Source organism: Panthera pardus, unplaced genomic scaffold (assembly GCF_024362965.1).
Source record: "Panthera pardus isolate Hobbes unplaced genomic scaffold, ASM2436296v1 HiC_scaffold_27, whole genome shotgun sequence".
Classification (NCBI taxonomy): domain Eukaryota; kingdom Metazoa; phylum Chordata; class Mammalia; order Carnivora; family Felidae; genus Panthera; species Panthera pardus.
In genome coordinates this window covers 91,843,509-91,857,618 of record NW_026526843.1, presented here as the reverse complement: position 1 = coordinate 91,857,618, position 14,110 = coordinate 91,843,509, and the positions used below count along the sequence as shown (strand labels likewise).

The window sequence follows — 14,110 nt, the reverse complement described above, 5'->3', positions numbered from 1 at the left end:
AGATGCTTAGCATCACTAATCATCAGAGAAATGCAAATTAAAACCACAATGAGCTGTCACTTTACACTTGTCAGAATGGTTAGAATCAAAAAGACAAGAAATAACAAGTGTTGATGAGGATGTGGAGAAAAAGGACCCTTCATGCACTGTTGGTGGGAATGCAAATTGATGTAGCCTCTGTGAAAAACAGTATGGAAGGTCCTCAAAAAATTAACAAGGGATGGGGCGCCTGGGTGGCTCAGTTGGTTAAGCGTCCGACTTTGGCTCAGGTCATGATCTCACAGTCTGTGAGTTCGAGCCCCGCGTCAGGCTCTGTGCTGACAGCTCAGAGCCTGGAGCCTGCTTCCGATTCTGTGTCTCCCTCTCTCTCTGACCCTCCCCCATTCATGCTCTGTCTCTCTCTGTCTCAAAAATAAATAAACATTAAAAAAATTAAAAAAAAAATTAAGGGAATTTCCATATAATCCAGTAATTCCACTACTGGGTACTTATCCAAATAAGACAAAAAAGTAAATTGAAAAGATATACGCACCCCTACATTTATTGTAGCATTATTCGTAATATCCAAGATATTGAAGCAGCCTAAGCATCCATAGATGAGTGGATAAAGATATATCCACACACACACAGATGGACCTAGAGGGCAGAATTCTATGTGAAAAAAGTCCGAGAAAGACAAATACCATATGATTTCACTTATATGTGGAATGTTAAAAAAAACAAATGAATAAACTAATAAAAAGCAGAACTAGACCTATAAGTACAGAGAAGAAACTGGTGATTGCCAGAGCAGACCGGGGTGGGCAATGAATGAGTTCATGAGTTGGAGCCCTGCGATGGGCTCTGCAGGGACAGCACACAGAGTGGGCTTGGGATTTGGCCTCTGCCTCTCCCCCACTCGTGTGCACGCACTTACTTCCTTGTTCTTTGTCTCTCTCTCTCTCAAAAAAATAACCGAAAAAGAATATTCATAGCAACTTTGATAATGATAGAAAAAACTCTGGAAACAACCCAAACATTTAGCAACAGAAAATGGATAAAGTGTGGGGTATGAAACCATTGACTAATAAATAAAAATGAACAAATGATAACATTATGCAACAACTTGGATGACTCTTAAAAGACTATAATGTCGAGACAAAGAGGCAAAACCCAAAAGAGCCTCTTACATTTAATTGTATTTACATACAATTTAGAAACAGGGAAAACAATATATTGTTTAGGAATGAATGCTTAGGTAGCAAAAATAGAAAGAAAAGTAAAGATGTGATTACCATAAGAGTTAAGATATTATTTCAAAGATGAGAGAAAGAGGTCTGTGACATTGACAGAGCACAAAGGGGGCTTCTACTCGATCACTTAATATTATTATACTGTACAATTATGTTTGATGCACTTTTCTCCATGTGTGATATTTTAGAATTTTAGTTTAAAGCACAGAATTATATATATATATATAGATATATAGATATATATATATATATATAGAGAGAGAGAGAGAGAGAGAGATAGATATATAGATAGATATATCTCAATTTATAACAACATGGTTAAAGGAAATTCTTATGTATGACTGCTCAGATTTCTGTGTGCACAATTTTATATGATTTTTCGCATAAATAAGGACATATGGAATAGAATATATAAAATATTAGTTTAACCTGGGGTGAGAGGAGACGGAGGAGAGGAGAAGCAAAAAAGGTGTTCATGTAAAAAAAGTATGCATGATATATTCCATTTATGTGTGGTTGTATATGTAGGCATGTGTGTGTACATATCATAAAACTATTGAAACTTGATCATTAAGATATTAGTGGGAGTCCTGAGTTTAATTTATATTTATCTATATTGCTTGCAAATTTTTACTGTAAAAATGCATTGCATGATTAACCAAAGGAAAAACCACTTTATCATGTAGGAGAAGAAAAGCAGAATCTGGAATTTTGGACAAGAATCCAGTGTCTAAAAGAGTTAATTCTGTTGGAGAGGTTTTTAAGATCTATTTCCCCATATTGACAGTGTACACACATGCATAAACCCATTTTCTTTTTAGTTAAATAATTTAAGTACCTTGCCCAAAGCTTAGAGATCAGGGAGGTAGAAATTGAACACCCAGGTTTGTGTGATTCTAAATTTCATGTTCTTTTCATAAAACAAGCACCAGTAGGAAGGAGACCCCAATCCTCTGATGAAATAATTCACGTTGAATGGATAGCAAAAGAGAAAAACCTCAGAATAAGGTGATTTATAGATATTTGTATCTAATAGTTCAGGTATTTAAAAACAAAGTGGTTTTGGAAGTGAAAACTCTTTCTAGGAAAGAAAGAAACTAAAGCACTGATGTTGTCCTCCTTCCTTAGGACTCCTTGGAAGAGACTGGGGAAGGCATTAATGACTTAGTGTCCTCACGGTTTTCGGCAAACACCCACAGTCTAGCAAGTGGCCTGTCAACCGTAAGCATTTATCTAGCCTGTGACTGGAAGTTGCTTCTTTCTCTTGTTGATTCTCTGTACTTTTTTTCAAAGGAGATAGGAATGTTCTTGGGAATATGTGTGATAGTGAGTTAAACGTCATTATAATCACCTGCTTGCCTTTTGGCCACAGAAAACTTTTTGGTCTAATTTTGTATGGGTTTTTCCTTCCCTCTCCTTCCATGGTCCTCGCCCAGTTTTTAAAACATCTTCCCTCCCCGGTTCAGGCTCTCATCACCTCAAACCTATAAACTATCATAGTTCTCTGCATACATTTATTTCCCTGCCCCCGTTCTCTCAATTTCCCAACCGTCCACCATGCTGCTGCTAGTCGTTTTCCTCAAATGCATACCCAGTCGGGTTTCTCTCCTACTCAGACACTGTCCATAGCTTTTCACTGCCTGTAGAATAAAGTCCATTCTTACTTTCATGTTCAAGGCTTTGCTTGAGAAGTAGGCTTTAGGAGCCCCCGTGTCCTCATATCCATCTATGTGTATATGCCTGTAGGTCTTTTTTTTTTTTTTTTTTTTTTGCTTCTCTGATTTCTGTCTGTTGCTCTAATACCCTTTTTCCTTTTGACCTTTGGGCGACTTTCTTAAAGAGTTCTCCAGCAGGCTCTGACAGGAAGTGGACCTACCTGAATGTCCCTGATGCTGACTCAGACACTGTGAGTTTTCAGTCTTTCCTTGGCCTTCTTTCCAACCATACTTCACAAATTTCATGGTACGGGAAATCTGATAAGGTGGGCACATTTTCCAGCATTTATCTTTTCCTGCCTTGTGTGTAATTAACCAGAGTTTCTCTTTAAAGGGTAAACAACATTATCAGAATCCAAGTAGTCCAAGGGAAGAAAAGATCATTAAACATGAGAACCTGAGTGCCAGTCAAAAGGCACATGGTTCAAAATGATTTACCATTTATGAAACCTCTTTGAAATGAACATCTTTATTTTAAATCACATTAACTTGGTTAAGAGCATACCGGTCGGTTAGGAGCAAAATTGCCTTAATTTCTCCCAAGCTCCAGCATTTGTGGGTTCTTACATTTTCTTCTATCTATAGGGCCCCCCTGCTTACTGAGGACCTTTTTGAAAATGTGGCTACTGAGGGATGTGATGTCGACACAACTTAGTGGGGAGGCATGGTAGGGAGGTCCTCAGACTAAAAATCTGAAGATCTTGCTTCCTGCCTTGGCTCTGCCAGTAATTTCTGGAGGCTAGACTTTCGTCTTCTGTAACAGGGAGTAGAGGCGTATTCTCGAAGCCCTTGAAAGTCAAAGCATAGTCTATGCACCAGCAACATCGCATCCCCTAGGGCAGAGACTCTCACACTGTCCATTCACAGAACCCCTAGTGATTCTTTGATCCTACTCCTGAGCCAAAAATAACACCTGACCAGCCCATGTATCGAGTAGTTAGTGATGTGAAATGTTGGGGTCTGGGAGTGAACAGCCAAGAAAGAATTCTTGAGATGTCTTTGGTGGAAAAAGGTGGTTTTGTGAAAGCACAGGGACAGGCAGGAAGAGCTTTCTGTGGGCAGAAAGAGCTGCACTGGGGGTGTGAGGAGTGGACTGGTTATATACTTTCAAAGTGGGAGGGGGTGAGGGATAGTATAAGCCTCTAAGGAATTTGGAAGCAAGATTTCCGGGACCTTGAGGGGCTAGCTGCTGTGAAAGGTAAGGGTATTTACATAGTCTAGTAAAACCTTAGTCACGAGACCCTTCAGATGTATACCAGGGGGCCGTATGCTTGGAGGATGATTGCTAACATGTATCTTGCAGGGAGAGGGGGAGCGGTGGGTAGAGATAAAGGAAGTTTCCAAAGGGATTTTTATGTTAGAGACTTACAGGGTCCTGGAGGTCAGGCTGATGTCAAGCTAAGGTTGCCTTTTGCCTCTAGCAAAGTATTAGCATCAAGGCAGTTGAGTTCCTGGAGGAAAGTCACCCTGCCTGTCTCAGACTTGTCAATGGGCTGAAATGGAAAATTTAATTTTTTATAGATTTCTTTTGCCTTTGTTTTCCACATCAGTTAGGTTAAAAAACTTAATAAGCACTGCTATGCAAACAACTTAGTAGACAGGTGGAACAATAATACACATACATTGAAAGAAAAATATTTTTATTCCACTCTTAAATAGCTCTTATTCCTTACTAATGGGATGTGGTTGCCTGTTGGGCACTTCACAACTTGTCAAATCTTGGACTCTGATTGAACAGCACCTCTTTTATTTCCTGTTCCACGTTGATTTTTATGCAGCACTTTTTTTTTTTTTTTTCTTCATGGCAACTGTCAAAAACTCAGCTTCACACCGTTAGGACTTACCTGAAAAGAATAAATTGTGATTTAATGTTGACATCGTGAACTACCGTAAACAGTTTGTACCATGTCTGATAGATGTCGCTGTGTTTCCCTTGAAACTTTAAAATATCCTGTACTGCCCCTGTGCATGTGCTGCGGTACTCTGGGATGCCTCAATACACATTTTGGAAGCTGTGGGCCTAGGCGTTTGTTAGAAAAGCAGACTCTCAGACCCCACTGGGGACTAACTGGACCCGAATCATCATTTGACAGAGATCCCCAGGTGATTTATGTGCAATTAAAGTTTGAAAAGCACTGCTCAAAGCCACCTGTTATTATGAAAAATTTGTTGCGTTTTAGGACTGGGAAAGACAAATTAGATCACTCACTGGCTCTCTTGAAATTATCATTTTTAAGTAATCATGGAATTCTTAAGCCCTAGACTCCAGCTGAGAAGAGATGCTAGGCACATCACCCACATCCTGTTCTTTGATCGGTCTCTACTCTGAGTAACTAGAGGAACATGATGACTTTTGTTAGGCATATCTGAAAAGTGGGAAGCCTGGGCTCTCTTTGTACTCACTATAATCCTTCCCACTAGTTCACAGACAGGGCTTTTGAAACTACTGGGTCACTCATGAAAGCCTTTCAAGTGGTCTCTTGCGACAGTTGTGTTGCTAAGATACAGTTTGGGCACTCAAGGATACTTTTGTTACATTTAATTTAAATATGTCCCTTGCCATTTATTCATTCGGGTAGATTTGGACTGTTTTTCTCTCACGTTTTATTTTATTTGTTGGTTGGTGTGTAATTTTTTTGCTTACTCTCCGATTTTGTGGGTTGTTATTTTATAGAGGTTTACAAAGTTCTGGTCTCATACTACCCATGTGACCACAACAGCTGCTCAGGGAATTCACAACAGCCAAGGGTATATGATGTTCTTCTGGCCTGCCCTTGTTAAAGCTGCCGTTACGGCTTCCCAGAGACTGATGGGATGCTCTCTGGGGGTGTCAGAGAGGAAACCTTGTGTCTCCTGCTGGCACAGAATATATGAGCTTTTCTTTGTCCTGATGGATGCATTCTAGACCTTGAAGTAGACAGACCTTGAGTCTACCAGTGAGAAAGGTGAAAGCTACATGAATCGGGAGAGGATGTGGGATTGGAAATGCCTCAGTGACCCTGTATTCATTAGAAGTGAATAAACAAAGGCTATTTGCCACCCAGAAAGGCAATGCTTCCCTTCTCAGCAAGTTTCCTGCCTCCCTTACTAATGCTCCTTAAATCTTCTTGTCCCTTCCCAGGCTTGGACTTTATACAATACCAGAGAAACAAGCAAAACAAGTGATTTTTGCTTTCTTCTCTCACCCTACACCTTCCTGCTCATTATAACGAATAAGAATTGTAATTGAATGAAGGGGGTGGCTTCTGTGAGGAGACAATGAGAATAACACCGGACACCTGTCTTCATCTCGTTTATTCCAGACCAGCCTTAACAGCATGATGAGTGTTTACAGTGAAACAGGAGACTATGGCAATGTGAAGGTCAGTGGTGAAATCCTTCTTCACATCAGCTACTGCTACAAAACTGGCGGGCTCTACATTTTTGTCAAGAACTGCAGAAATCTGGCCATAGGAGATGAAAAGAAACAGAGGACAGATGCGTAAGCATATAGCATATTCCTCAGACTCTTTCAATCACTGCTTCCTTTGTCAGTATGTGTGTTTTTGTTTCAGAAGACTCTTAGCATTCCTCTTGATTCGGAGCCTTTTCAGGAGGTTGTCCCTTTTCTCCTGTGCTACACTTCCAGATATTCTCTTAGGTGTACATATAATGATTTTGTCCGTGATTATCTGAGTTTTTAAAAAGCTGTTAGTCACCGTGATTCAGGACTGGCACATTTGTAGTTTACGCAGAGGCAGCCGTTTGAGATACAGGCTGGCTGACACATGGGCACACCCCAGGATGTGTGAGTGTCCTGTTCTGGGAGAACCTCCAGAGAAAATCACCAAGCTGTTAACCCACTTGAACGACTCAAAAGGACAATTTTGAGGCTCTCAGGATTCCAGGTATCAGCTGGGAGGCAGATGGGGACCATGACACATTGGAAGGGAACTAGAGGAAAGATGTGTCAGTGCTTCCCAAGATCACTGCCAGGTTTGCTGGTTTACTAGGAGGACTCCCGGAACTCCACATGTAGTGATAATCAGCAAAGAAAAAAGGCATATGTGGTGAAGTTCTAAAGAATCCAGGCTTAAACCTCCAAGTGTCCTTTCCCACTGGAGTTACACAGGATGTGCTTAATTTTCCCAGCAACAAGTTATGGCAGCATATGTACAATGTTGTCCACCAGAGGAGCTCATTTAGAGACTCAGCTGGTCACATACCAAAATTCCAGTGTCCCAGAAGGAGAGCAGGTGTTCTGCATAAGCCATATTATTTTTTACACATAGTTTAGTCACAGTGAGCCCCTTTATCTGTTCTGGAAGTGATGAGAATCCTCCCGGAATCCAAGTTTCCAGATGCCAGCCAACCGCTAACCTTGTAAGCAAGTGTTTCTCAGGACAGCAAAATGAGGCCTGCTGTGTTATGTCACCCCTTTCCTTCATAATAGGTGACCTAGGTTCAATACACAACTCAAAGAAGCTGTTTCCAAGTGTCTTAAGATCAGAGAATAGTTTGGTCTACCTACTTCCTCAGCTAACTATCAGCGGGCTTCAGGACCAATATAGTCATTTAGAGTAGCATGGAAACAGGTCATTTAGAGCTCTGGTAGATGTGCCTCACCCTCTTGTACATTGCAGTCTTGTACATTTCTAAGTTTGCCTTGACTTGGATGCCCCCGCTCCAAGAGACTCCTGGGATAGCTCAACACAAGGTGTTGGGTAGAATTGTTATTGTGACATCAGGTTATGATTTCCTATTTGTTCTTTTCTGTCATTTTCCTTCATTTACCCATCACCATTGATTCCACTCATCTTAAGTCCTGACATCTGAATGGAGAAGAATACAACCCTGTGGTATTTTCTGAGACCATTGATCCTATAAATAGATGACATTTATTGAGTAGTATAATATGTCAGCTCCCCGTACGTATCAACCAATTTAATTCTTAGAATGCTATAAGTTACTGTTACTATCCCAGTTTTACAGATGAAGAAACTGAGGCATAGAGAGGTTAAGTAATTTCTTGAGTTTACCAAAACCAGTGAGGCATGGAGTGATTCAGACCTAGTTGGATCGACTCCAGATCCCACACTATTTATCACTATACTACTTTTCTCTTATTGAAGGTCCAGAGTTATATTTTAAGGTGTCCTGCTGTGCAGACTATATTCTCTTTTGTTTCTCATGTGTGCTGGCCTATTCCTTTCACCTCTTTTATTCGCTGAAGCCCCTATTTCTTGCAAAGTAAAAGTTTCCCAATAATTACTTTCATGTGTTATCGTTTACAGTTATGTCAAGTCGTACCTTCTTCCTGACAAGTCCAGAAACAACAAACGCAAGACCAAGATCAGAACAGGCACCAATCCAGAATTCAACGAGACATTAAAGGTAAGTACGTGCGCTCTCGTATTAACTCGGGTGATACTGTTCACACCCTCACTGGGTTTAAAAGTAACTTTGGAGGATTTGCATGTCCAGGCGTAAATATCTTTTAGAAAAGTAGAATGTGAATAAATTAGTGTAATACCCTTGGCTTTCCTGACAGTTCTTGGAAGAGAACAACTGTAAATCGCTCTTACTCTGCTTATTTCTCTGCTGCTGCTAAAGTTACACCTTAAGTAAATATGATCCAGTGAAATTACATTTGAGCTGGTGCATCTTGTCTAAAAGACATTTCACACTTGGGAAAGCTATTTTTTTTCCTAGTTCCCCTTAAGAGGAGTTTGTCACGATTTTGACACTAACTCAGGAAGTCACTTTGTACACACTCATTGTTCTGCTAGCACAGCATGAATATGTACTGTTTCTTGTGAGCTTTCAGAATTTGGCTAAATTTAGGCTTGTGGGTAATGAACAGTGGAGATGCAAGGTTGGATTTGGCTAGTCTCCAATCCTAGAGACATGACTTTTCCCCATGGGCTTCTATGTGACAACCCCTTCTCTCACCCTGGGCCAATCTAGCCTGGTAAGAACGATCTGAGGAGACTGGAATGTAGAAGTTATTGCTAGTTGCAGGGAAATTTATCGACCTTGTGCCCAGAGTGATGGAGTCAGAGTCCACCATAGCGGGAAATTGGTGAATGGGAACATCCATCAGTGGGGTCACGTTTAGAAGCAGGAGCCAATATGAAGATAGATCAAAATGGGAACGAATGAATATAGGCAGGGGGTGAATCCAGTGGCCATAATAGGATAGCAAAGCTGAGCCCAAGCAGAATAGATAGAGTGACCTGGCAAATTCAGGAAGCAGGAAGCCAAGGTTAACCATGTCAGGAAAAGTAAGGACAGGTAAGGATGTAAATCCAAGATCAAGAAGAGGTCTGAAGTGTGTCTCAGGTGGTAGTTGCAAGCAGGAGATTTGAGGGTGTGTAGGCATGAGTCAGTGGATAATGTTCTGCTGGAAAAAGAAAAGCTACCCCAGCAATATTTTCTTTCTGCTCAGTCTACATATTTGTCTCTTTATTCCTGCACTTATGCTACCCTTTATGGAGTTTGGTGTTTGCAAGTTTCTCACTTATTGTAGACTCTGGGTCTGTCGTTCTCTCTTGTCCAGCAAGAGAGCAGATGCAGGATTGAAATGTGAGAGAGGCTAATGTCCCAGAGGAGAAAAGTGCCCAGAGTAAGGGTCCTTGCTCCGTTTTTATTAGGATCAGAAGGCTTATATGCTAACTAATTTGGATGTAAATTAAAAAAATAAAATAAAATTGAAAATAAAAAAAAAGGAAGGCTTATAAGCCTGATGGGTGTGCACAAAGAGACAATGAAACTGTGAACATTAACTCATAGGCATGGGGGCAAGGGGGTTTTGAAGATACGTGGTGTTAGGGGTTTGGGTCAATACAAAACAAAATTCTGGTGCTAGGCATAAGGTTGTTTATAGCATACATGAGGCCCCACCTGTTTACCTAAACTGGCCTAGGGCGCAAGAAAGACGGAGCATGCTACCTCAGGGCCAACAAGGCACCTTTCTTTTGCTAATTAGCTCCACTCTTGGCAACTTTGCCCTGCTGGGATCTAAAGTCCTGTTTACCTGTTTACCTATTTTGGTCCTTCCTTCCTGTGAAAGCAGCTTTCTGCTGTTGTATTAGGTTGAGGGGCGTTTCCACCCTGAATTCCTAATCTTGTTTACCTCAGTTTTCATGCTTTCGTCCTGAGGCCTTTCTATTCCTATATCTTTGTCCTATACTGGGGGCCTTTGCCCTGTTTACCTAATCTTGTTTACCCAAAGTTGGGTGTGTTCATCCTATGACTTTCTAATTCTTTATGCCTCCTTAACCCATCAGTGCAAGCTCAGGGAATTCCTAAGCTTATTCCCCACACTCACTGACAACACTTTTCTGGATTTGGGGGTTCTCATTATGAATAAAATAAAAGAAGTTGGAGGGCACCTGAGTGGCTCCATTGGTCGAGTGTCTGACTTCGGCTCAGGTCATGATGTCACGATTCATGAGTTTGAGTCCCTTGTCAGGCTCTATGCTGACAGCTCAGAGCCTGGAGCCTACTTCGGATTCTGTGTCTCCCTCTCCATCTCTGCCCCTCTCCTGCTAGTGTGCTCTCTCGCTCACTCGCTCTCTCTCTCTCTCAAAAATAAATAAACATTAAAAAAAAAGTTGGAGAGTTGATATATCAAACCTTAAGCTTACAGAGTAGATGTTGGAGAAATGATTAGCAAATGAAACCCAAGTAAAACTGGAAAGGAGACAAGCTTCATCACTTATTAATATATTTGAAGTTTACTGACTTTGTCCTCAATGATTTGCTGAAATATCTTTCAGCGCAAGGTCTAACACAAAATCAGTTTATGGAATAGAACCCCAGTTGTAGCGTAAACAAAGAAAAATAAAGTTTTTGTGTTTGTTGTTCATATTATAATGTTATAATGCATATTGTGTATGCATTATATATAATGTTCATATTATAAGGTTCATAATGCATATCCGAAAGATGGTGGAAATACATTTCAGCCCGTTGTAGAATTGGGCAGAGCCCTCCATGTGGAGTGTGATGTTGTGAATCTCATTTGCAGTACACCATCAGCCATACCCAGCTGGAAACAAGAACTCTGCAGCTCTCAGTCTGGCATTATGATCGATTTGGACGTAACAGCTTCCTTGGGGAGGTGGAGATTCCTTTTGACTCATGGAATTTTGAAAATCCAAGTGATGAGTGGTTTGTGCTTCAGCCCAAGGTAGGAAATGCTTCCAGATTAATTAAACAGTTTTGCAGTGAGACAAGTTATGAACAAAATTGATGTCATAGGCCTAAAGAATCTGAAGACTTCTAATATTCAAGTGATAATCTGAACAGATTAGTGCAGCTAATTTTGGAATAATATAATAAACGTAAATCTGTTCCTTGGAACTCCTCCTTTAATACAGACTGTATAATGCAAGTCACATAGTCATGTATATTATTAATTTGACTTGCTAAAAATGTGTTCATCATTTGCAGGTCTCCATGGATACACAAAAGGAATGCATTATGTGATCCTATCATAATAGAAAGTACTCAATTTCACATAAGCAAAAACAGATCCATAGAGCCAATCGGTATCAAAGCATTCTCTCTATTCCTGAGTCTCCACTCTTCAGACAGACCGAAGCAGGAGTGATCTTGCCTTGGCTCACATAAGGAAGTAACCAGTAGCTCAAGTATCTGGTTTTCTACATTCCCACTTTTGAGATTCTTAACCTAGGTCTTGAGTTATATTCGGAAAAGCCATCTTAAAGCTGATTCTAGAAATTAAGTGCAATATAGCATGTTCTGAACTAGACCAGCAGTACCTTGGATTCACTCTATGCAACGGAGTCTCTCTACAGTAATTTTTTAAGTCAAAAGTGAGATTTAAAAAAAAAGGTCACATTTACGTAACCAAAGATTGTTCTTTATATACAGAGAGGCAAAGAGAACATGATGGTAAAGATAGTAGACTCAAATCAGACTTTCGGGGTTCAGTCCTGGCTTCGTGACTGTCTGTGTGACCTTAGGCAAATTATTTAACTTCCCAGGCTTTGGTGTTCTCATTTGTGATACAATAATTGGATATATCTTACTGGGATGTTCTGAGGCTTGAAGAAGCACTCTATATGATGCTCACAGTACTGCGTCAGGCACATTTTAAGCTCTCAGTCAATGCTAAGTAGTATTTATGTTACATTATAGTCCCTATGTTGCAAGTGACAGAAACCCCAGCTCATACTGCTCAAAAAATAAAAGGAAATTATTGGCCAGTGATTATCAAGCATGGCTTGATCCAGATGCTCAAATCTTATCAAGGCCCTGGACACTCTTGGTCTCTCTTCTGTCTGTCGGCTTCATCTTTAGACCTCATGCAGTTGGCTTCCCTCACTGGTTCCAGTATGCTTCTCTTGGCCACTACAACACCTGGAAGCCTCTCATGCTTGCACCACACTGTCCAGGAGAAGAAAGATTTCCTACTCCTCCAGCAGTCCAACCAGTGCCCTGGGCCTGGTTCTCATTCTGATTACATCAGTTGCCCATCCTAAGCTAATTGCTGTGGCCGGCCGGGGAGGTGGGGTACATCAGCTGACTTAAGACGATCAGAACCTACTCTGGTCCTGAAGGTGGTATTGCCCCAAAGGAAATCTAAATGAATGGTGGGTGAGTGGATGCTAGACAGCAAAACATGCATTGATCATCATCAATAGCAGCACTGTTCACAGCTAAAGGTACAACAAACATTGTGAGATAAGTGTCATTATTTCCGTGTTATGTGTGGAGATTGAGGCTCAGAAGTTACATACAGCTTTCTGGTGGAGTTTTATAATTGTAGACCTTAAGCTTGGTGTGAATAATTCATGGAAAATCTTAGGGAAGTATATTTGGGCTGGGGTAAAGTGATAATAAAATATAATAAAAGTCCTTAAAATAACTGCAAGCCCATGACTCACATAAATATGATAAAAATAGGAAGTGCAATATTAACAAGAAATAAGTCCACAGTAGAATTAGCATTCCCCTGACATGAACTAGGGGAAATATTTGGTCATTATAACACTAAGTCTCTTGGAATTGAATGACAAGCCCTACAATAAAGGATAGCACTTAATCTGACTTAACAGTCTCCTGTCACTTTCTTCCTTTTGTGCATAATGGGTGAGCACCATAGACTCTTAAGTTAGAAGATGTTCGAGACATTATGCGATGCAGGACACAGATGAAGGACAAGTAACATTCATTTCAATACATAAAATTGTCTGTCATAAATTTAACATTAAAACACAGAGGGGGTATTTGGAAAACAACTTGGAGGCTTCCAGACAGTTGCCTGGAAATGGTTGAAGGATGTGCACTGGGGCGCTATCTGAGCTCTCCCAGGCATCCTCTGTGCTCAGGGACCAACCACTTTCCGTGGCAATCACCTTCACATTACCACCGAGTGATTTCACTTTCTATCGTAAGGGAGAAGTAGTTCTCTGAGCCTGCTCAAAAGTTCTGATTGCATTTAATGTCTTTCCAGAGAAAGGAGCTCTGACTCCTCGGTCCTCTACCAGGTCGCCTTGGATTCCTTTCACCATGACTGTTAGGAGTTTTGTCTCCAACAGCTTTCACCTGAGTCTCTGTTTAGAAGCCTCTCCTCAGGCTACTGTAGCTTTTTCTCACGTGAGCAGAGAGCCAGAAGCTCCTAGGAGCTTACATACGCCCTGCCACAAGGCAACCCTTTACCAATAACTAATAGATGAGGGAGTCTGAAAGCACAGTTAATTCCCTGAGAGCGGCTGGGGGGGGGGGGGGGGGGGAGGAGTGGTGCCCCAAGGCATTACTTAGACTCTACAGCTTTGCTGCCAGATCAGGCTATGCCCTTACCTGGCTTCCTCTCCTTCCCTGACCTTTTTCCCATCACCCCTTGGCTGGTCTGTCCTGGGAGCAATTCTTTTGTTGAGGGCTTTATTTTTATTTTTTATTTTTTAAATTTAAATCCAAGTTAACAGAGTGTACTAATAATTTCAGGAATAGAATTTAGTGATTCAGCACTTGCATATAGCCCCTAGTATTCATCCCAACAAGTGCCTTCCTTAATGCCCCTTACCCCTTTAGCCTTCTCCCCGCCCAACACCCCGCCAGCAACCCTCAGTTTGTCCTCTGTATTTAAGAGTCTCTTATGTTTCTCTCCCTCTCTGTTTTTTATCTTATTTTTGCTTCCCTTCCCTTATGTGC

The 14,110-nt window shown here is 41.0% G+C and overlaps 1 protein-coding gene across 8 annotated transcripts in view; it reads left to right on the top strand.

Annotated features, from left to right (window-relative positions):
* The window catches only part of SYTL5 (synaptotagmin like 5), a 270,623-nt gene that overhangs the window by 238,144 nt on the left and 18,369 nt on the right, over positions 1–14,110 (top strand). For 6 of the 8 annotated variants that reach the window (XR_002071899.2, XM_053891719.1, XM_019417274.2 and 3 more), the window contains exons 10-14: positions 2,361–2,453; positions 3,073–3,138; positions 6,250–6,428; positions 8,221–8,320; positions 10,959–11,120. Coding sequence is in view for 7 of the 8 variants with exons in the window: in XM_053891719.1 (XP_053747694.1) it covers positions 2,361–2,453; positions 3,073–3,138; positions 6,250–6,428; positions 8,221–8,320; positions 10,959–11,120 (600 nt within the window). In the remaining variant the exon portion in view is untranslated. The remainder of the gene's footprint in view (positions 1–2,360; positions 2,454–3,072; positions 3,139–6,249; positions 6,429–8,220; positions 8,321–10,958; positions 11,121–14,110) is intronic. The other 2 variants (XM_019417276.2, XM_019417275.2) reach the window with 1 other exon arrangement.